This window comes from Nilaparvata lugens, chromosome 1, assembly GCF_014356525.2.
Source record: "Nilaparvata lugens isolate BPH chromosome 1, ASM1435652v1, whole genome shotgun sequence".
NCBI lineage: Eukaryota > Metazoa > Arthropoda > Insecta > Hemiptera > Delphacidae > Nilaparvata > Nilaparvata lugens.
In genome coordinates, this window is record NC_052504.1 from 64,883,141 (window position 1) to 64,907,784 (window position 24,644).

At 35.6% G+C, this 24,644-nt stretch overlaps 1 protein-coding gene across 1 annotated transcript in view; it reads right to left on the bottom strand.

Moving 5' to 3' along the window:
- LOC111047188 (protein FAM8A1) overlaps positions 1–16,621 on the bottom strand; it is a 44,651-nt gene extending 28,030 nt beyond the window's left edge. Inside the window, exons 1-2 of the mRNA XM_022332875.2 lie at positions 16,060–16,621; positions 15,569–15,689 (exon numbers count right to left, since the gene is read on the bottom strand). Of these exons, the coding sequence (XP_022188567.1) occupies positions 15,569–15,689; positions 16,060–16,372 (434 nt within the window). The 5' untranslated portion in view covers positions 16,373–16,621. The remainder of the gene's footprint in view (positions 1–15,568; positions 15,690–16,059) is intronic.
- Between the last annotated feature and the right edge of the window lie 8,023 nt (positions 16,622–24,644).

Here is a 24,644-nt window from a genome sequence, read left to right on the forward strand (position 1 = left end):
TTGAATTCTTCAGTATTAGTTACATACTTAGTTCTTCTTCTTTTATCTGCTATACTATAAGTTTCATATTTGCAAGGTTTTCTATTATATTTTTTTTGTATTTTGTTTTTTTCTAAAACTCAATAGTATATTAGTTAAGTTATTCTATTTTCATTTTAATGTATTGTATTTTCAAATTGTATGCGCAATGTGTGTTATGAGGGCAATAATGGGATTCAGTTCCTGGTGCCCTCAAATATGTAAATTTTCAAATAAATAAATAAATTATGAATGATTTTCTAACGTGACATTAAATGATTAAATGATAAATGATGATCATTTACATTTTGATTCTCCACTCAAATATCATTCTGTCAACCCTTCAAACTTTAATATCTGTCCTTGTAGTGTCATCCAGCAGCCTGACCAAGTAAATTATTGTTACTGGAGGACAAGTTAATGTAGAAAATATATTTTCGCTGTCTAGAGCTCTTCCATTGAGATAATTGTCTTGTTTCAAGGTAATGACCCAATTCTATTAGACAAGAAATAGTGGGAAACTGGGTAATATGGAGGATAATTAGAATAGAGACGAATATACCTACTACATGCTTCTTGGAAAGGATCAGATTGTCCAGACCGAGAAGCACATTCTTACAAAAATCATTCCTTTTCCTTGAGGATAAATTTTACAATGGTTTACCAGATTCAGTTAAGCACTGTGGCTCCTTCTCTAGTTTCAAGAGAAGTGTTAAAGAGTATCACATGCAAATCTCTGAGGAGGAAATAGAGAGGATGTATGTAGTAATAGTTTGAAAATACTTGAATTATATTAGTTCATATTTCTAGTAATAAATGTAATACGTGGTAGGTCCAGAAAGTAAGTTCCGTTTGGTAATAAAATTAAATTGTGTACAGATACAGAAAAGTTATCTACTGCACAAAATTCTACAATTCTTAAACTACTTTCCCACATAACTACCGAAATTTTGCAGACATTTGTCATAGCATGGCACAAGTTTTTGTATGCCTTCTTCATGGAAATTTGCCGCCTGTGTCTTCAACCAGTTGGGAACAGTTTCTTCCAGCTTGTCGAAATTTCATTTTTCCGGTAACAATTTCATGCATATGTGATCGTGAAATTCTATAGCGAGAGCACTAATTGTAAACCTTCGGTTTTCATGGATCTTGTCATCAATCGCGTGAACCAGTTCTTCTGTAACCAAAGATGGACGCCCACTTCGTTCTTCAACAAGCACATCACTACGTCCGTCATTGAACTGAGGGACCCATCTTCTCACCATTGAATCACTCATTGCACTTTGTCCATAAACATCGCAAATTTGCCGATAAATTTCACTTGGGTTCGATTCCTTGCATTCAGAAAACGAATCACAGACCTGATTTCACAAGCGGCGGGATTTTCAATCAACACTGATATTGTAAACAAGCACAACTAAACGTACGTGGCTGACAGCGATCTCCAAATGGCGCACGTTTCTACTCCTTGATACAGAGCGTCCACCGCACTTGTGCGGAACTGCGATCGCAGCGCTGTAGCGGATATAAATTGAAACGGAACTTTCTTTCTGGACGTGCTATCGTATAATAGTTTTAAAGCATTACTCAAACTTTGCTGTAAAACATGTATGTTTATTTCTGGTTTTTATTTTTTCAATTCTTATGGGCGATTCAAGATGGCAGTGTCCGGTCAACAGCAAAGTTTTTGTGATCAGGGCCGCCCCGAGGTTAATAAACAAAAAAATCCAAGTGGAAAAGATTGAGCATGAAAATCTCTACAATTAATGTCCAGTAACATGTTCACCTAAAATTGAAAATAAGCTTGAAATTCGAGAAAATGTGATTATTAAATTGCAAACTGTTGGTTCTATTAAATCATTCACTACGAAGTAGCAGACCTCGTGTGTCTCCAGCGTTATTGTCCTATCACCAGCTGTCTCATGTATTTGAATAGTAGACTTGGGATGCGCGAGAACACTAGCGTAAGGTGATAAATTTTCATAACGGCAAGGGAAGTTGTGTGAGTGTGCCTCACCAGATTTTCAATATAATATTATTTGGATACATGAGAAAAGTCCAGAACCAATTTCTTCATTCAAAATTTTCTTGTGCTAGATACAGAGTGGCCCAAAAACCTCGTATTTTCAGTTCATTTTCCAGTTTTCAGCTATTTCTGCCAAATCCAGTAATCGGATGTAAAAATTTGCTCCAGCCTTTGTTTTAGATTATAAAATTCTGAATAAAATGAGATCATTCGCAACTATCTATATCCATCTCCAATAAGTACTTTCAATGTCAACTACGTTCAATGCATCAACTACTATACTCCAGAGGGTACTTAGAGAATCATTATCTCTATTCTTACTAATAATTATTACATCTCTTACCAATATTATTTCCATAATTAATAATTTTGAAAATTCTGAATTTCAAATAAATTGGATGATTAACATACGTTATAGATATGGATGTAATCTATAGGTGAAGATAATAATCTCTTCTATATTAGGTATACATAATGATATCTTCTACTGTTGCCACAGCTCGAACAATAGAAGGTAATGTGTGAAGAATTATTGATAGAACAGAGGGGTGGGTAGTCTGTTCATATGCTTATATAGGGGCTGTGTTTCATTTAACGTTATCTTAGAAATTCATCACTAAAATATTACAGTTCTCAATTTACTACTTTTATCGTTATTGCAACTCCCAATAGTTAATTAAAATATACTTCTAATACTATATAATATTTTTCACACTTATGAATCCTAACTCATCTAAACTAATCTAACACTTTCTCCATCGTCTCCTCTACTTCTTATTTTTCTTTCTCATTTCTCTTCTTGATCTTATATTTATAATGATTACTTGAATATTGTTGTTTGCGATGATGATTATTATTCTTTTCTATTCTTTTTCTTCTTCTTCTTCGTCTTCTTCTTATTCTCTTTCTTTTTCTTTTCTTCTTCTCTCCTTGATTAATTCAAAATCACAATACGATGTTCTATTTCTTATTCTATAGTTCAGTTTCATAAGTTCTTCTCAATTTGTGCACATTCCTTCTTTCTCTTCTTTTCTTCCCTATTATTATCATTATTTTCCCTGTGATTTTTCCACTAGCTATCCAGCATGTTCAAATGTTTATTTCTCTTTCTATATCTATTTATCTTTCTACCTTTTCTCTTTCTATCTGATTACCTTCTACTAATATCCATATATTATATTATAATATCCATATAATATTCGATTCTTTCCCACATTAAATCATACTATTCCTCTTCAATTTTATGCGAATATTATTCATTATCAGTTGTATTATGTATCTTTTCTCTATTGATAACTTTCTTCAAAGATTTTTCGTTTTTCTGCTGGCTTTTTCTTCTCTTTTTCAGTTTTTACTGGATCCCATTTCGCTCTATCTCCACCATGAACACGATCTTCCACTACTGGATTCCATCTCTCTCTATCTCCACTTGGACTCGATTTTCCACCACTGGATTCCATGATTCCATCTCTTTCTGTCACCACTTGGACTCGATCTTCCACTACTGGATTCCTTCTCGCTCTACCTCCACTTGGACCCGATTCTTCCACTACTGGATACCTACTCGCTCTATCTCCACTTGGACCAGATCTCCCACTACCAGTTCTTCCTCAATCTTCATCTTATTCACCATTAGGATTATTCATCATCGGAACTCCACACATCTACATCTTATTGTGTTTAGTGCATTTTTTGAACTAGTGCTTTAAATAGTGAAGGGAGCCGAACTGTCACGGCATACTGAATGCACTCAAATCAAGAGACTTTTTCATTTAGGTTAAGTTTTATCAGTTTCATCCCCATTTTCCTCGTTATGTGTCGTTCTGAGGTCGGTTCACGATTGGTCTGCTGCTTCCATGATGCCTCTCACTGACACGTCAGCTCGCTCGCCCTCAAGTAGGTATGATTATTTCAATAATAGTAATAATGACGCAGGTATGTTTCTAGCAAATAAGCTCCACTCTTTCAAAAAACTTTTCAAGGCTGCTCACCTTAACGTACAATCCCTCAGTTGCCACATTGATGAACTCAGAGCAATCTTCCGTTTTCAGGACTTCAATATAATCGGAATTTCCGAATCATTTTTGAAGCCTAGTATTTCATCAAATTTTGTTGCATTGCCTGGATATAATCTTTTCCGGAATGATAGATTAAATAAAGCTTGTGGGGGTGTAGCAATTTATGTGAAAGATGGTATCAAAACAAAAGTTTTAATCACATCTAAACAAGAGTATTGTTCCAGACCAGAGTTTATGCTACTTGAATTATCCTTATCTAGTACTGATAAATTACTCGTTGGTATCTGTTATCGCCCACCAAAAATAGGTCATTTCACAGATTTCGAAAATGCCTTGCTTTCTCTTATGCCTTGTTATAACCGTATACTAGTTATGGGGGATATGAACACCGACTTGAACATGACAAATCGTAACTTTGACTACTTTCAACTGACTACAATTTTCCAATGCCTGAACATGACTATTTTACCTCTTGATCTAACTCATCATACTAATGAATCAGACACACATTCATTCACACAATCATTGACCTTCTCATTGTTAGTGATCCCAATGAGGTTGTTCAAGCAGGCCAAATCTCAGTCCCAGCTATTTCTAGACATGATTTGATCTACTGTGTACTTTCCCATAAGATACCCAAGCCAGAACAGAAAATTATCACTTATAGAGACTTCAAAAACTTTGATGAAGCCGCCTTCCTGACTGATGTGGCTCAGACTCCATGGCATCAAATTGAAGCATTACCCTCAGTTGATGACATGGTCAAGACTTTCGAGAATTGGACTTTGACTTTGTATGACAAACATGCACCTTATGTGACAAGGAGGATTGATAGAAAACGACGAGTACCGTGGATAACTGAAGACATACTTAAGATGATGGGACGTAGATACAAAGCACATAGAAAATTTAAAAAGACATTTGACTTGGACAGTTTGATAGAGTATAGGAGCCTTAGAAATAGGGTTAAACAGGAATTACGGAACTCAAAGATTAGGTACTTGAATTCGTTTATGTCAAACAATAGACAAGACTCTAAATCACTTTGGCAGGGAATAAAAGAATTCGGGCTTGGCAAACAGAAATCGAATCCACAAATTGACTTACCATTGAATAATATAAATGACCATTTCGTTTCACACTCTAACCAACGCGACGAAGTTGTCATTGCTAATCATATCGATGATCTTGAAGAGCAGGTTACAAACTTAGATTTACCAATCACTGATCAATTCATTTCCATCCAATCTCAGAAGAAGACACTTTCAGAGCAATTCAACGTATTCATAGTAATGCTACGGGTGTAGACAAAATTCCTATTAAATTTATCAAGAAGATGTTATTTGCTGTTTTACCAACCATTACATACATTTTCAACAAGTCACTTGAAGAAGGCATTTTCCCTGAAAACTGGAAGCTTGCTCTGGTTCGCCCTCTAAATAAAGTTCCATCACCCAATAAAGTTGAGGATTTTAGACCAATCAGTATTTTACCTGCATTGTCCAAAGTGCTAGAAAGACTCATCCATGCTCAAGTTGTAAAATTTCTAGACAACAATAGTAAGCTTCATAACTTTCAATCAGGCTTTAGAAAATTCCATTCAACTGAGACAGCTCTGCTTCGTGTCACTGATGATATAAGGTTAGCTATGGACCAAAGAAAATGCAACATCCTCACCCTATTTGATTTTTCTAAAGCATTCGATACCGTTGATCATACAGTCCTGAATAAGTTGGCTATTCTTGGTTTCAGTCACAACTCGTTAGTTTGGTTTAAATCCTATCTATTAGGTAGGAAACAATGTGTATCTGTCGGTGACAAAAAGTCAACTTGGAAAAACGTTATGCATGGAGTACCACAAGGTTCAATTTTAGGCCCTGTCCTCTTCACTTTGTATGCTAATGACCTTTCTTCCATTATCAAATTCTCCAGTTTCCATACTTATGCAGACGACCTTCAAATCTATTTAAGCTGTCCCATAACAAAAATTAATGAAACAGTTGGAATAATGAATCAGGATATCAATTCGATAGTGGAATGGACAAAGAAAAATGGCCTTAAGCTTAATCCCATCAAAACACAACCCATTATAATTGGATATTCTCGTCTTATAAACAATATTGACCTTGAATCGATTCACAAAATTAGTGTAGACGGTAATGATATTCCTTACTGTAGCTCAGTTAAAAATTTAGGCATTATTATGAATAATACTCTTGACTGGTCAGAACAAGTGAACAAAACTTGTAAAAAGGTATTCTCAGCCATGCATGCATTGAAGAAAATGCACGATATCCTCCCTAGAAACATTAAATTATTATTGATTCAATCTCTCATCTCCCCACATTTAATGTATTGTAATTCTGTTCTTAACGATATGCAAGTCACTCTGAATGATAAACTACAGCGTTGCCAAAATTATTGTCTACGTTTCGTCTACTCTCTCCAACGCCATGATCATATCACCCCAGCCCACATTGCTAGTTCAACATTAAAGCTTCCCGATCAGAGGCTTTTTCGAATAGTCAAGCTTGTTAGAGATATCTTGAAATACGGTAATCCGATCTATTTTAAAGATGATTTCAAATTTGTCTCTGAAGGTAGGAGGATAGATGCTTCACATACTAGAACCGGAGAAAGTACTTTGAGGATACCCAATCATCGAACTACTATTTTCACAAAATCCTCCTTAGTCAGTGCCTGTCGTGCATGGAATACACTTCCTGTTTCTATCAGGTCTATCGAGAGCCGAGCGAGCTTCATACTGACTTTAAAAAAACATATTTTGGAACAAATGACTGAAACTGTCCGGCCCTAGAACGATCACATGACAACCATCCCTCACCCATTCCACCAATATAAACCTTTAAACCATGTTATAGAACGAATTGTATATATATATATATATATATAATATATATATATATATATATATATTATATAAACTCATGTTATTTCAATTATCCACTGCATACTGCTGCATATTACTGAAAGTTGATAACCCTGATCTACTTTCAGCCTACTTCATCTTATTAATCAATTATTTGATCTTATCTACCTATATAATTATTTTACTTTATCAATTTTCTTTATTTTCCCTTTAATATTCATATTGATTAAAACTTTTACAATATTTCCATTAATAAATAAATCCTTAGTTTAAATAACGAAATTAACGTTTTGGTAGAGAGTTAGTGGGGAGGATATTTCTAATATTCTTTCCGAAGAATGGACATTGATATGTCCAAAGCTCCGCCAATTTATGTAGATGCATAACAATATGATTATTATCTATAGTTATTATATTACAAATTGCTTTTTCATATCATATACAGTTCAATAATTATTTTCTTAGTCTATATTATGTAAATTCATCTATAATTTTGCTGTATTGTAAGCTATTGTATATAAGTGTATAAGCTAGTATATATTGTAATCTACATAAATAAAGTACTCAATCAATCAATCAATAAGTACTGAGTTATGATTTTTCAAAAATGAGTAAAATTTAAAGACAAAATTAATTCTGATGAGTTTTAATTTTTTATCAACAATATCTTCCGATTTTTACCAATTAGCTAAATGTATAATTCAAAGTCCCTCTGAGCGTATTTTTGTGCTCTAAAATCTAAGATCAGGATACAGGTTGATTTTTTCTTTGAATTTCACTCATTTTTTAAAAATCATAACTCAGTACTTATTGGAGATAGATAGTTGCGAATGATCTCATTTTATAATCTAAAACAATGGCTGGAGCAAATTTTTCCGTCAGATCACTGGATTTGGCAGAAAAAGCTGAAAACTGGAAAATGAGCTGAAAATACGAGGTTCTGGACTATTTGTTCCGGTCTTCTCTCATGTATCCAAAAAATATATTTAAAAAACATAACTACAATATAAATTGCAAGCACACCTCCTTTTTTATGTCTATATTAACTGGACTAAGAAGTTCCTGTGACAACTATAGAGAAATCAGCTTGCTAAACACTGCTTACAAAATCTATAGCATGATTATCAAGGAGAGGATGCAGCCCATAATGGAAGTTCTCCTCCTGGAAGAGCAATGTAGCTTTACTTTTAAATACTACCTCACCACGCTATACTTGGGGGGGGCGCATATAAAAATCTCGCCCCGGGCGCCTATTAACCTCGGGGCGGCCCTGCACACACACACACACACACACACACACACACACACACACACACACACACACACATACATACAGACCAGTACCCAAAAACCACTTTTTCGGACTCAGGGGACCTTGAAATGTATAGAAATTTAGAAATTGGGGTACCTTAATTTTTTTCGGAAAGCAATACTTTCCTTACCTATGGTAATAGGGCAAGGAAAGTAAAAAATCAGAACTACAATATAAATTGCAAGCACCAATGTATATAGTGACTGGACTATATCTCCCTTCTTGAAAAGAGATTTGACTGTAGCCACTTTCCAAACTTCCGGGATCCTCAATTATTGTCTCCAGCCATATCAAATGGAGGAAGCCAAGTTTGAAGAAGAGTTCCCTATGCTTGAACAGCTCCATATTTAAACCATCCGGTCCAGCTTGTCTTATTTTATACTCTTTTTACACCTAGTATTCTGCAGGCTAAAACCTATTTAATTTTAAATTTCCGTTGATATTCATTCCTAAATTGAAAAATTTTGAATTTATTTTAAATTGAAAAATTTTCAATTTAGAAATACCAATGGAAATTTAAAAATAAATAGGTTTTAGCCGAGGTTTTAGCAGAATACAAGGTTAGAAAAGAGTATAAAATAAGAAGTTTTATCACCCAGCATTGGACAATGAAGCGACCAATGACGACTTGCAGGTTGCAGGGGCAGTGGGCTCGCACAGGCTCACTCAATGACTGGAAAAATATACACCTATGCTATGCGTAGAGTGACTGTATTTACAAAAGCTTTTATTGTTTATGCCACAATTAACACCACACATATAAGTAATGAGTTATACATAGAAATGGATTGATAAGAAAATGGTTCAAGACCTTTGACGTGAAGGTGAAATAAAGGTACTTGAACCGAAAATGTCGGGGCGCTAATCATCATACGACCGCGGCGCCCGGGGCGACCGCCCCGGTCGCCCCACCCTTTGGGCGGCCCTGTTTGTGATGTATGCGAAAATAGTGTGAAGGAATCCGATAATGCGGTTTTGTGTGAGGGGATTTATGTGAAAAATGGTTTCATATAGGATGTGTTGAAATGCCTATCACAGAATATCGCATGATAGAAGGACTTAGTAAAGGTTTCGTATGGTACTGTCCTACTTGCAAGGTTAGGGTTCCCAACATTCTTATCAGCCACATTGGTTCGAAGACTCCAATCAATCCAAATGGAAATAGTAAACGTTTTTCAAGCAAAAACATTGAAAATTGTGACTTAGGAATTATACTTGACGAGCTTGAAAAATTGAGTGAGAATTTTTTGGCCTTGAGTGGTAGGTTAGAAATAGTCGAAAAGAAAAAAGTTGTATGTGAACATGTAACGTGCAGACAAGCAACGATCAAACCGAAAAAAAACCAACGAATCTTTCTCGCTTTTTTCTGAAGTTACCTGTGGAAGAGTAAAACCTAGTACAAATAAAAACATATCTCGTCATCACATGATAAAACCATCTTACTCTAACCAAACTGTAAGTAATGTAAATACTTAAAGTAAAGGCATGCTTAATCAATCCAACACAAGTGCTTCGTCACAAAATGTACTTACTGACGAAGATGTAAATGCTGGTTGTAAACATGTTAAAATTAAAAGTAAAAATAAGACTTCAGCTAAAGACTTGAATAGACCTAGTGCTGGAAAGGTGAGTGAACTGTATAACGAAACGTCTTATGGTTATCCCGCAAAAACTGATAAACAGAGAAAATTTTCTAACGCAAATGTTAGCTTTAATCATCATAAAGACAGTGGAAACAAAATAATAATTGCACTTCAAAATCAAAAAATAACAAAGTAAAGTCGGCTGAAACCAGGGAATGGCTTTTTGTATCAAAATTAGCTCCGGATGTTTTAATTGATGATTTCCAAACCTTTGTTAATCAGTTCAGCTCTAAACCTGTATATTGTGAAGAGGTAAGGGCCAGTTCTCAGCATTACAAATCTTTCAAACTGGGAGTTGCAATTAAAGCCAAAGAAAATTTTTTTCAGCCTGCTTGTTGGCCTAATGGAATTATTGTGGCCAATTTTAGATTTGAGAACAGAAACTCTAACAGGAAGCCTTTTCGGCATACAAAGCCTCATCACTCAGTAAAGTAGTTTTTGCTAATGGAGTAAATAATTCAGTTTCCAATTATAGCCTACGATTTTGTTCTATAAATGTTCAATGTCTTAGGACAAAATTAAATTTATTGACACTTTTCCTTGGAAATAAGAAACCAAATGTTTTATGTGTATGTGAACACTGGCTTGAACAAGACGAAACTGACTTTTACAATAACATTGTGTTGGAAGATATGACAATGAATCTAGCAAATGTATATTGTCGCACTGCCCATAAAAATGGTGGTGTGGCCATTTTCTGTGATAATAAACTGAGTGTTGAAAAAATTGATCTTAGTGTTTTTTGTGTTGAGCTTGTTTTCGAAGTTGTAGGCATTGTTATCAGCAACTGCTCACTGGTGGTTATTTGTGTGTTGTACTGTTCAAATCAGGCCTATAATTTTGAGCAATGTATTGTCCAACTTGAGCTGTGTCTGGAGTTTGTCACTGAACGGGCTGATAGAGTCTACATGGGTGGAGATTTCAATGTTCATCTTGACAGTGGAAATTCAAAGGCTCAAAGGTTGCTTAATGTTTTGAAGATGCATAATTTGTTCTGGACTGTCCTTGAGCCAACAAGAGGACAAAACTGCCTAGATGCTGTAGCAGCCAATGACTGCTCAAGTTACTATAAAGGTTCGAACCCACTAGAACGTACCAGACACGGACCGTGTCAGACCATGCCAGGCACGTAAAATAACAACTATGCCCACTACAACGGATCAACAGCGTTCTATGCCAGTACATTACGCGTATGGTACGCGTATGATACGCGTATGATACGCGTATGATGCCCGGTCAGAAGTTGTTGGGAACGCGTCAGTTAGCAAGAGAATGTAGCGGTGAACTGGTTACCAACGCGGTGCATGCGCGGTTACAACGGGGTTTGCAGGCGTCACGTGCCATGCAAGGAGCGTTCCGTCACAGACAAAATATACTGGCCGACAAATGTTGACCTGGACGTGCATGGCACGCTCCGTGCTTGGCCGGTGACGGAACGGTCTAATGGGTGTATTACATATCAAATGATGCAAAGAATATTTTTTTGCATGTGTCGGTACGGGCACGGTCATGGTATGATACGTTCTAGTGGGTTCGAACCTTAAAGCTGCGATAGTGAACCCACTGGTGGCGGATCACTGTGCTGTTTTTTTTTTTTTTTTTTTTTTAAGATTACGTCCTAAAGACTCCAGTCATGGAGTATAAGACAAGTCATGTTATTACATAATAATTCTAACACTAAGTAGTTCAACCTAGTTTAGGTTTGAAAGGAATTCTTGTACACTATAAAAAGCTCTATCAACTAAATATTTTTTAATTTGTTTTTTTGAAAATCTTCAAATCATCATTACTTTTCAAGATTTGAGGTAGCTTGTTATAAAATTTCCTACCAATATAATCTGGTTTTTGTTCAAATAACCTACTATTGTGACCCATTATATGATAATCTGCTCTGTTTCGCGTATTATACTCATGAACATCTGAATTCTGGATCACACCACTCGTTTTCACACGCATTACAACTTCATATACATACAAAGATGGCACAGTTAATAGACCAAGCTTTTTAAATAAAGGCCTACAAGAGTCTAACCTATTCACTTTCTCTATACATCTGAGTGCCTTCTTTTGAATCTTAAACACCCTGTCCATATTTTGTTGAGATGAATTACCCCATACTAAAATAGCATACCTAATATGAGATAGTATAAGTCCATGGTAAGCAGTTAACAGTAGTTTTTTATCATTCAGCCTAGCAAGCTGCCGCAGGACAAATACCCCAGATGATATCTTATTACATATCTTATTGCATCCTCTCAATGTAAGGATGCCATGTTAATTTCCTGTCCAATAAAATTCCCAAGAATGCTACTTTCTCTTCTTGGTCTAATTCATTTTCCTCTACAAACACATTTATTTCTCTATCCTCTACTGAATTATATTTACTTTTGAATTGTAGGAATTGACATTTCTTACTATTTATTGTTAATTGCCTTTGCTTCAAGAATTGTGCTGATTGATGTGCTGCAAGAACTCCAGAGAGTTGTAAATGTTACTGATTGGGTGGATGGGTATAGGTTTAGTCGAAGGAAAATTACAGAAGACAGTGTAGCAGTCTTTCGACAACACCTTATGGGAATAAATTGGAATTTACTGCACACAGTCTCTACAAGTGAGGAAAAATTTTACCTTTTCCATAAAAAAGTGACAGAAGCTTATAATCTAGCATACCCAGCGTTAGCCTGCAAACCTAATTTTGGAACTGATAAAGGTAGAAAGCAAAAAGGGCTCACAAATGAATGGTATACTCCAGAGCTGCGAAACATAAGAGTCCTTGTTACCATGTTATATGCTGCCTACAAAACAAACTCATCATTGCAGGGAGAGGAATATAAAAACTACTTGAGAGCCAAGCAGATTTACAGATTGGAGATAGATAGGGCAAAGAAAGACTTCAATGCCGGATTTATTGACAGATCCCATAATCCCACAAAAGCAGCATGGAATCTCATCAAGGACTCTTGCAAGGTGGTCCCAGTGATAAAGTGTAGGTCTAGTCCTGATGAGTCCAACAGGGCTTTTCTGAATACTGTGGTTGAGATAGTGGATGGTATTCCAGATTCGGGTCATTATCCAGCTTCATCCGTGCCTGAGACTCCACATGTGTTTCAGGCCATTAAATGCCATTGAGCTGGTGAATATTGTGGAGTTTTAAAACCACCTACAGTCAAGACATCTATGGCCTATCGACATATATGTTCTCAAGAAGGTTATCAGTGTATTGGTTAGCCCGCTCCTCCTGTTGGTAAATGCCTGCCTCACTGATGGAATATTCCCAGACTGCCTCAAGGTTGCAAGAACTGTGCCCATATTTAAAGAAGGCAACCCTGATGATATTAACAATTTCAGGCCAGTTTCCATTGTGTCAATCATTGGTAAAATCATAGAGACTGCTATGTTGAGGCAAATGAGCAAGTATCTGGAACATAATAACCTCCTGGGCGATATGCAACATGGTTTTAGAGGGGGCAGGTCCACTACATCGGCTGTGCTTTCACTTGTTCGGAGGATTCAGGAGGCTTATGAAGGACAAGATTCAGTTGAATTGGTATTATGTGATCTCTCAAAGGCCTTTGATTGCGTATCTCATGTTATGTTGTTGAGGAAGCTGGCTAGATATGGCTTTGAGAGACCGGCAGGGAAGATGGTTGCTGACTACCTCCATGATAGAAGACAGGTAGTTTCTATAATGGGTGCGTCATCAAATGAAGGGAATGTACCACATGGGGTTCCACAAGGTTCAGTACTTGGCCCGCTGCTGTTCCTGCTGATGATAAACAATTTGCACCTGGATGGTTCCAGCTTGCTTTTTGCTGATGACACCACCATCATTGGTCAGGGCAGACGGCCCCATGATGCTAAATTCGAAGCACAGGAGCTCTTTTCTGAGGCAAAGAAGTGGTTCTCCAAGCTGAAATTGAATGAGACCAAGACTCAGGGGATTGTCTGTACCCTAAGTAGAACAGAGATTCTTGATGCTGATGCTGAACCTGTTTCCTTACTCGGTTTTTGTTTTGATAAAAAATTATCATGGGAGTCTCATATTTCCAAAGTCTGCAAGAGGCTCTCAAGAGTGATTTATCTGCTTCGGAAGATGAGAAGACTACTTACTGTTGAACGCCTGCTGATGCTGTACCATGCAGTATTTGCCAGCCACATACAGTATGGCATCTTGATATGGGGACATTCGGCGCATGTGGAGGACATACTCCAGCTCCAGAAAAAGGCACTTCGTGTAATGACGTTTAGCGAGTATGATGCACACTGTCAGCTCATATTCCAAAGTTTGGGCATCCATATAGTTCACGGCATGTACATAATGTCATCGCTCCTACACGTCAGGAGAAACATCTGCACGTTTGCTAGAAGGGAGGAAGTGCACTCACATGGAAGTCGAAGGGGGGTTGACTTGGATGTGCCGCGCTGTCGCCTGTCAAGAGTGAAGGACAGTTTTCCTGTTTTGGCGGAGCGAATGTTCAACTGCCTGCCGAACTCGGTTAGGTCAAGCCCAGTCAATGTGTTCAGAAGCTCATTGTCAAAGTGGCTAGTTGGAATAAGGAGCTTCTACCGGTAAGAGGATTTTTTTCGGCGAAAGCTTTGCTGGACTGTGACGCTGCCTACAGTTTTATATACCATGTTTAATCGACACGATCTATCCAGGAAGACCTGGCCCTGATTACGACTTTGGATATTTGGATATCCAGTGATTGTAATGTGTTATTCATATTGAATCATCTTTTGTCAATAATGTTAGTTGAAAGTTCTATTTTCTCAATTTTCATCATATTCTTAGTGTTCCATAATATTGATTATTTTCAATATTTTCTTAAATTGTATTACCTTATACCTTCTTCATCCATTAAATATCATACTTCCACATGCGGACAAGCTCTTTGCATATGTGTATTATTTTCAGTCTGAATTTACTCTGTCTGAGTACTAAATCTATAAGTTATTCAATACTTTGTATGACTGACAATAAAATCATTATTATTCTTTTTTCAATTTTTCAAGTGTGTAAATATATTATAACTATTCATTATTGTATCTTGTAATGTCAAGGTTGAGTTGTAGCATAGAGGAAAATAGCATGAGAAGATATCTGATGTTATGTGACGCTTCCAGAACAACATTGCTTTACGAAAAAGAATTACATGGACTATTGACTTTGCGCCTTTGCGTACGGTAACAGTGAAATTTCAGAACACAAGTGAACTCAGTTGAAGAGATTGACAAGAGTCAGCGTTAAGTAGCCTATACACATTCAATCCTGATAGATTTTGTCTGGTTTGCCGTCAGAATTTGAATGTGGTGGGTGGGAGCCTTCAAGATTCGGTCACTAGTCGTTCAGACTACAGTAGCTCCTCTCGGCCTATAGCCTATCATGAGATGCTATTTTTCTAGGACTTAACTCCTCCTAATAAAGAATACCTTTACTCCATTTCACCTCCACTACTAGTCAAATAAAATACTTTTGATTCGTGACACTGTCTGTCTCGATCCCCAGTCTTCGACAACATCAATTATTCAAGTACAAGACCACAAAATCTGTTCAAATATAAAACATTACCAAAAACAAAGATAGGTCTAATAAAGCCAAAGATCGTATATCCCCTCTATTATGGATTAAAAAACTAACAAAATTCTAGAAGAAATACTTACATCATATCAACAAAGTCGATAGCGATAAACATTATGAGAAGCTTGATGAGGAATAAGATTATAAAATCTAGGAATTCAGCCGTAAGTCTTTTCCACAGTGGGGGTATCTTGCATTCTATTCCTGCAACAGAATTATTAAGATTATAATATTATAATAAACACTCACAATAGTTATCAAACCATTGTAAAACCAAAATGATTAGTAGTACATCAGTATATTGTCACAACCATTTACTTCTTACTACTCTAGCATTATTAATACTTTCACAATAAATAATTTCACAATAATTTTAATGTAGAAAATATTTACTCAGCCTATAAATCAATGAAAAAAAATTGATACGAATATAATTTAAATTCAAAACTTAATTGTTGAGTCTTCATTATCTGCTGTGAACTTATCATTGATTTTCTATCAAGGGGAAAGAAATTGTGAAGAATAAACAAATAAGTCTGCAATAGGAAAGTTAATAGATTTGATTTATGATTACCTTCGGGGATTGTAGTATTTTGAAATGAGGAATTTTGATTATTATTCCCCAAGTTTTGTAAATTGGGATAGGAAAACTGGCCACTTGAATTCTGAATAAGGCTAGGAGAAATCTGATTAGCAGCACAATGGTTATACCACAGAAAATAAGGAAAACTTGCTGTTACACTTTGCCACATGTATGCTTCTTGAAGCCATTTTTCGAGGGATTGAAAATATTTTTCTGTAGAATATACTTCATTAGATTTAGAACTATTATTATTTGACAAAGTTTTATCGTTCATAGAAGACTGAAGTCCATCCACAGCTGTCATCTTTCCAGATAAATATTAAATAGCACAGTGACGTTGATTTCTTTTAATGGAACAGTTGAATCATCGTTGATCAGAAAAAACATAAATGAACAAGAGTGAAATTAAAAAAAAATAATATAGAGTGAAATTCAAAAATAAACTGTATTATAGGTTATATTTCGATACGATGCTATATAAAATTATGAATCAGATCAGAGTTTACGAAACTGATGACAGATAACAGCTGTTCCTGTTTAGAGATGTGTCTTTGTGTCGTTCGGTCATGACCCGTTCGAATTGAACGGGTCATTAAGGTGAACGAGTGATCCGGATCACATTTATTCAAAAAACCGGTTCATTTGACCCGTTCATCAACTGGGGTGAACCCCTGTTTTTACTGTCTTCTTTACACATCAACTGTGGTGGACCTTTTTTTTTTTGCTTGTTTATAGGAAAGCTATAGAAAATTAACCGTTCAATTGAACGGGTCGCGGCAGTGAACGTGAACGACTGACCCGAATCAGTATAAAGTGATCCGAACTTCCCATCTCTATTCCTGTTCTTGATCATACAGAGAAAGGTTCCACAGAGTAGTATAGGCACAGTATACATACAGTACGGAAACTTGGCTAGTACCCTGACGCTAAAATCCGCCATCTTGTTAGGAAGCGCCGCATTGTAATAGTATTGATAGTAGGTTCGGATCACTTAAATGATCCGGATCAATTGATCTGGTTCACTGCTACGATCAAATCAGAAGACCAGGATTGGAACTTCCCAAGGTCACGTGACGTGTTTAGTATTGGCGTCATGTAAAAAGCATTGGTTAGATAGGCGATTGATTACAAGTTTCCATTCTGTATATTCTGTGGTATAGGGGACAACGAGCTATTATAGTAAACTATAGAAAAAAGTTTACTATTATAGCTCGTTGTAGTGGCCACTCAGCCGCTCTATAGTTTACTATAATAGCTCGTTGCATTGAATAGATAGAAGGTTCGACACAGAATCAAATTTTTGACACAGTCATAATCAGAAGGGGATAAAAGTCATAATCATAGCGATGATGATTATGATCTCATCATTAATTTGGAATATTTCTGGCTTTGAAAATACTCATTGAGCAATGAAATTCCCTAAAATACTTTACAGACCGCACCTTTGTGCAACATGTTTAGAATACTTTTTAAATTGCTTGAATAGAGAGTAGCCGGTAATCAGTTGCTCAGAATTATCTCAGTGTAAATTATCAATATATTTGTAGTTAAATAAAATCAAATTTACCTGTCAACTATTATACAGAGTTAAAAAGAATGATGGAGAGAGCTCATTTCTTCTTTTACAATGATGATTTGACAGATTTAATTGCAGATCCTATATTGAAGATGGGGAAAACAAAGACCTTGAAGAACTTAAATTATCTCTTTAAGGTCTTTTGGGAAAAAGTAAAGAAACATCAAGCAATTACCTCAATCCCACCAACTCTGTACATATTGTCTGAATTTTAACCTTCAAGGGGATTATTAACAGATAATGTAGAGGTGGAATGTTGTACTGTAGGTGGCAGGTAAACACCGAGCTCAATAAGAACTGGAGGTAGGCCCTGCACCTACCAATATTATAAATGGGCAGACTGGGCATTTGCCCAGGGCGCCAAATTTTAAATAACGCAAATAAGAGAAAATAATTTAGAGAATCAAAATACCCACTATTCGCCAGAAGAGAGGAAGTGCATTCACATGGAACTCGAGGGAGGGTCAACTTGGATGTGCTGAGCTGTCGCCTGGCAGAGTGAAGGATAGTTTTCCAGTGTTGGCTGTGCGAATGTTTAACTGCCTGACTCAGACTCAGTTAGGGCGCTTTCTGTAAATTATTCAGGATCTCATTGTCGCGTTGGCTCATTGGAAGGAGCTTCTACCAGTTGGAGGATTTCTTCAGTGAGAGCTTTGCTGGACTGTGATACACCTACAGTTTGTGAATAATGTTTTCAACTAGTAGTTGAATGGTAGTGAACAGTGGACCTCACGCAGCTTTCTCATCCACAAGTATTTGGTGTCACCTGTTCACCGGTTTTTTCAGACATCTGTTATTGCATGCAATGAATAAATAATCCACCTGACAGCTGAATGATTATGAATAATTTTATAGTCTGATTGATCCTATCTTCAGAGTACATTATTATATAATATAGTGATATAGGAGTATGGAGAGAGAAAGACAGACAAGCATGCACTGGTGGAGCTCGTGCAGCCAGCAGCTTAACTGGATCACCATCAACTGTGACCATATCTCACACAATGATGTTTACCGACTCAATGAAATCGTTTTTGAATTCATCAGGACTTGCAAAATCGAGCTGTCTCTTTCACAAGGACCGATGTGAGTTTATGACATCCCATGCTGCCTTACAGCTATTTTGGTGCATTCTCAATCCTTGCAGCCGTTGTCAGCTTCCTAGCCTTCCTTCCTGCTCAATATGCTTCTTATAGATCACCTTTGCACGTTGGTATCTCTCCATTTCACCACTGATTGTACACAGCTGTTACTCAATTCATCCCATTAAATTTGACCTAATAATAATTATAATTTCCTTGATAAAATAAGCAATTTAATGTCAAATTTACCAAGAAAATATATTTTCCTACAGTTACGTTGAAAAGTGGCCATTGCTGCACTGATTACAGAACGCAAAGAATCACTTTTCCGCTCTAGTGCGGGAAAAATTTTTCTGCACTCCAGATTTGCAACATGGCAACGCAAAATACTTAGTAGGTTATATGGAGCAACAGTGCAGCAAAATCAAAATGAAGTTGGTAACAGTGACTGGGCTGCTATAGTGCACGTCATAATAATAACAAAGCACAACGCGCACATTATTAATTATATATTATAACCAAGGACAACATTTTTATTCAATTTGACGATAAATTAAGATTTTTATCAATAATAAAATTACACAGTAAAACATTTGATGGATTTCAGGCAATTTTACCCATAATTACCCACATTTCATATTCAATGGTAACTGTAGGAAAAACTTAATGTGAAATACGTGCACAAAGTTCCTCTGCTGCACTCAAGAAACCATTCCGCCCTCGCCTACGGCTCGGGCGTAAACGTTTCTTTCGGTGCAGCAAACTGTCACTTTGCACACTAGTTGCACAAATAACTATTTTCCTGCAGTTACCTTGAAAAGTGGCCATTCCTGCACTGATTACAGAACGCAAAGAATCACTTTTCCACTCTAGTGCACAAAGTATTACTTTGCGTACTCTTGATACTTTGTGTATTATCTTGCAGCCATCCCAATCAGCTGTTGACATTGTTGGCATGTATTTTGAATGCGAATTTGCTCTATCTATATTTTTTCTGATTATCAAATAAATAAAAATGAGAACTCATTAAATTATACATTTTGAATATTATTAATTATTCATTATTTCAAATAATATCTTTTTTATTCATAAATTGATTGGTTGAAAAATTATCTAGAAATTAAGATTTACTCAAAATTATTCAAATTTTCAAATTAATTGGATAAATTTGATTTTTAAATTGAATAAATTATCGATTATTAATTTCAATTGGATTATCAAGTTTAAAATAAATTTAAGTTGTTATTAATAACAAAATTTTACAGACAAACATTTGATGGATTTCAGCCATCATTTTACCCATAATCAACCACTTTTCATATTCAATGGTAACTGTAGGAAAAATTTAATGTGAAATACATGTGCAAAGTTCCTCTGCTGCACTCAAGAAACCATTCCGCCCTAGCCAAGGGCTCGTGCGTAATAGTATATTTTGCACCTGGGGCCGAAAATGAGACTTTTCCGGCTCGAAATCAGTTTTCAAGTCCGAGGCCGTAGGCCGAGGACTAGAAAAGATTGAGAGCCGGAAAAACATTTTTGCCCATGGTGAGAACGTTATTTTTCGCCACACAGAAAAATAAACAATATAAATATTTTTGGTGAGGCTTGTATATTGTGATGAATTTTTCAAATAGATCTCATGAAAAGAGAGAAAAATTGTGATTACCTTTTAAAATGAAAGAATTTGCTAAAGGAATAGTTAGCGACCGAGCGATAAAGCTTACTTATCAATAACTGTATATTAGATAAGAGTACCGTTCTGTACTGAATATTTTTCTAGGAAAATTATTCAATAAAATTATAATTATTTTGCAAATAAAGCACAAATTATTTATGAATCGCTCACCGATTTTGAGGTTACACTTTGTTTACTATCGATCAGATGTTTTTAAAACAGTTCGAACGCAGCTGACTGATTCAAAGCATTGTCAAATATCATACCGGTTTTCATGCAAGGTAAAATATCATTCCTAAAAATTATAAAACTATCAATAAAGGATCAAGAATTTCAAAATAAAAAATAAAATGTATGTATTATTGTTGAAATTATTTATTATTTAAGAAATTATATTATACGTCAGGTCTTATTGTAACTAAATAGGTCATAGCATGAAATTATATTATCGATAAAATGGCAGAAGTTAATTATAATAATCTCAAACCTAATAAAAATTGTACAAGAATATTAATTTATTAATAATTTAATTCAACTGAACCACATGGTAATTAAACCTCTATGGCAGGTCTAAGCCAATCACAGTGCATAGAAATAGCACCAAGAAGGTGATCGTTTGAAAGCAACACATGTTAATCTATTATCAGACACCAACCCTGCCTTATCAGTTACACTAGCACATATACATTGTATGAGATGAACTATGTCTATAAGATTAAGCAGTTTTAAGAATTACATAAATTAAATTATTATTGTAATTAAAGGAATTGTATTCTACTGCTTGCCACTGACGTCATGTTTACGTCACAAGCGTTCTACCAATGGCAAATTTTTATGCAAATTATTACATCGAGATTCTGAGAAGCAAGGTCTAGCCTAAAAGGCTTAGAGAAAAGACAGCACTTCCCTTTTGAAATCCTTACCGTGTAGATCTCTTTCATAGTTACCAAAGACCTATTTGTAAAATTTCTTGTTCGATTTTTAAATGTTCTATTTGTGAGCCGATATTTTTAGGCCAATCTATTTGTTATTTATAAATTTCTGTTTTCATCAATCGATAAATTTAAAAGCTTAAAGTAAACTATCCCTTAATTAATTCGGTGAAGGAGATATTTAAATTAAAATTCCCCACGTGCTGAAACCAAAGCCTGGATTGCCGCCGATCAAACGATTTTTGATCTAAAGAAGAAAACCACGACCGCCAAGGAAATTCACGTGAGTTATAAGTTTTAAAAGGGGCCCCAATCTACGCTTCGAAAATATTTCAGTGCAGAAACATAAATTTTTTCTTCGTGAAATTAGTGGCCACGCCGACAAGCGCTTTAACATTTAAGAGCCTAGAATTTATTCACATTTAATTTATAAGAATTTGTAGTTGATTAACTATCCTCCGCTGCCTGAACCACGACCCCGAACATTTTAAAAATATTTCTATAATTCATTTTTTCACTATTTTTTCAAACTGTTAAATTTTATCAATTGTAAAATTCTGTTGAATCACGCATGGTATCATGCAAGCACAAGAAAATTTTTAACTATTCTATTAATGCTAAATTATTATCAACCTGTGAATCAATTCTGAATCTGCACTGTATGATTACATATTTTATTATAATATATTTCAGTTTTGTTAATTCGCTTTCTGAGTTCGATTATTTCTTAAGCCTGTCAATTATTGTGTCTGATACGTTCTATATCATCAAGAACCGATCGAATATGATCATTGGAATAATTGAATCAAGCTGATATTGGAACAGGTCTAAGTGGATGTAGCGAGTGGGGTCAGATCGAGATATTTATTCTTTGTCCTTACCTGCTCATATATCAGCTTTTATCTGTTACCTACCTCGAATTTGGAGCGAACTCATCAATTGTACAGCAGAGGCAGCCATAGATCATATAAATTCCTACAATAGAGCTTAAAACCCGACAAGACTCTGTTCTCGAAGTATATTCTGAACGATATTGGGTTCAAATACCGTATTTTTAATCCTTCAGAACTTATTAGAGACGCAGTCCCGTAAATTATCTACATCGGGATTTTTGCTCGACCTGTATGATTTTGTATGCTCATTCTTCACAGGTAATAATTTTAAGGTATCCGTATTCAGTGTTTAGCGATCGCTACACTACTTATAAAAATTTCATCACAATACAATTTGTCATTAGAAGAATCAAGGGTGAGCGAGCGTTTAGGCCTCCCGCGATTCCGACAATTGTATTGAGTCTTGTAGTGAGTCAATCAGTCTGGTGTTCACTCAGCGTCCTCACACGCCATTGCAAAATTTATAGCCACTACACCACTGACTCAGTGCAAGATTCACCCTACATGTGTGAAGCCGTTAAAAAACGCACCACATGATTTGCCGGCCCAACGTGAGGCATTTAAATACAGCATTACATCACCCTACGTGTGTTGTCCTATCCTTGGAGGTGAGAGTGACTCCCCCAGGAAGAGCTCCACAATATTTAATAAACAATATAAATTTTCAATGAGGCTTGTTTTGGCATAAAGCTGTAAGCCTCTTTATGTTGTTGTAATTTTTCTATTCATGTAAATAAATAAATAAATAAATATGAGAATAATATTGTTTATTAGGCACTTCTGAAAGCAAAACAGGAAGGTCATAGCTCTAGCAAATCTGAGGTAATCTGAATATCAGGAAATTGTCCAAGTATTTTTATATTGTCAGTGTATTTATATATTGATTCTGATTTGTCTAAATAACCTAAAAGATTATGTTCAATTATGTAAGAGGTTGAGTTTATACTTTTTATTCTTCCAAATGACAACAAGATGATATGATATTATTATAAATGTTTCGATTCTTGAATAATAAACACAAATAATGAAAAGTTTTTTGATCAGCTGTTTTAGCACACTTGAAATTTGGCCAATCTGAATGTCAACGTCAACAATGCTTGTTGTCGTTGACTTTGGAAGTTTAGGTTAGAAGTTCTATCCTACTCTGAAAATCGAATTTGAATAGATTATAATATATATCTTATCTGTATTTTATTCATCCAAATAAAAATGATAGTATCTTATTGCAGAATACTTATTCAATTCTAGAAGCATAAACTTATTCCGTTTCATAAACCATTTTGTAAACACGTTCACATCAAATCAGAATCAGCTGACTTCAAGGTTATTTTACAGCCCTAGGGCCGTAAAACTTTTACCGGCCTGGTCAGAAAACAATCATTTTCGGCCTCCATATGACGCACGAAAACCAGCTCATTACATCCAAAGTGGGGCAAAAACGTTTCTTTCAGTGCAGCAAACTGTCACTTTGCGCAAATAGCTATTTTCATAATTTGACTCAAAAATTTGCTTCCATAGATCAGATTTTCATTCTTATACAAACCTGAAATGGCGGCTAATTTAAAAAGCTGTGATACACCAATCTGAATTTCAAAACAACAGAAATTAAGTTATTTGGTAGGTATTCTATTCAAATTTCTTTTAAAAATGATAGAAAAATAGATTTCCTGTTCAAAATTAGTAATTTCAATAGAAATAATTCTGGAATAACCTTTCAATATTATTTATAGTACCGGTACGAGTAGATCCAACCTGTACGTGTAAGCTAACTGAAGCATGGATGAAGTCTAGGATGGTTAGTTATCGACTTTTAAAATGTCATTTCAGGTATTTCAATTTGTGTTTCTCATAAGGTAATGTCTAAAAATTATTTCGTTGTTTCAAAAATACATTTCAAATCAATTAATTATACGACTTGTGTACCAAAGTATTTTGATAGAATGAAGAAAAAAAATGGCGGCTGAGAATTGTTTGTTTACTTTTGTACAGTCACTGTCAAAAGTAAAAATAAAATATTCTGGCAAACTGACATTGCAAAGCTAGAGAGAGATAGCGCTATCTGTTTTGTTGTATGATAGAAAAGGACAGCAATAGTATTGTTAATCGATCACTGCCATTATAACGTGGACCTCACTATAGTCACGTGATAGAACGATTTACTGTACACAGAACGTACATAATAATATAGGGGCCGCGGAATTGGGAATATCTGGAACTCAAAATATCAATGTTAAATGTCCTATGCTTGAAAACTGTTGGTGGGTGGAACTCCGAATATTTGTCAGACAGCGGAATTGGAAATATCCGGAACTCGAAATATGTTGCTAGGCGGAATTGGGAGTATCTGGAACTCAAATTACTTGTTTGGCAGATGGCGGAATTGGAAATATCTGGAACTCAAAATATCGGTGCCAAAGT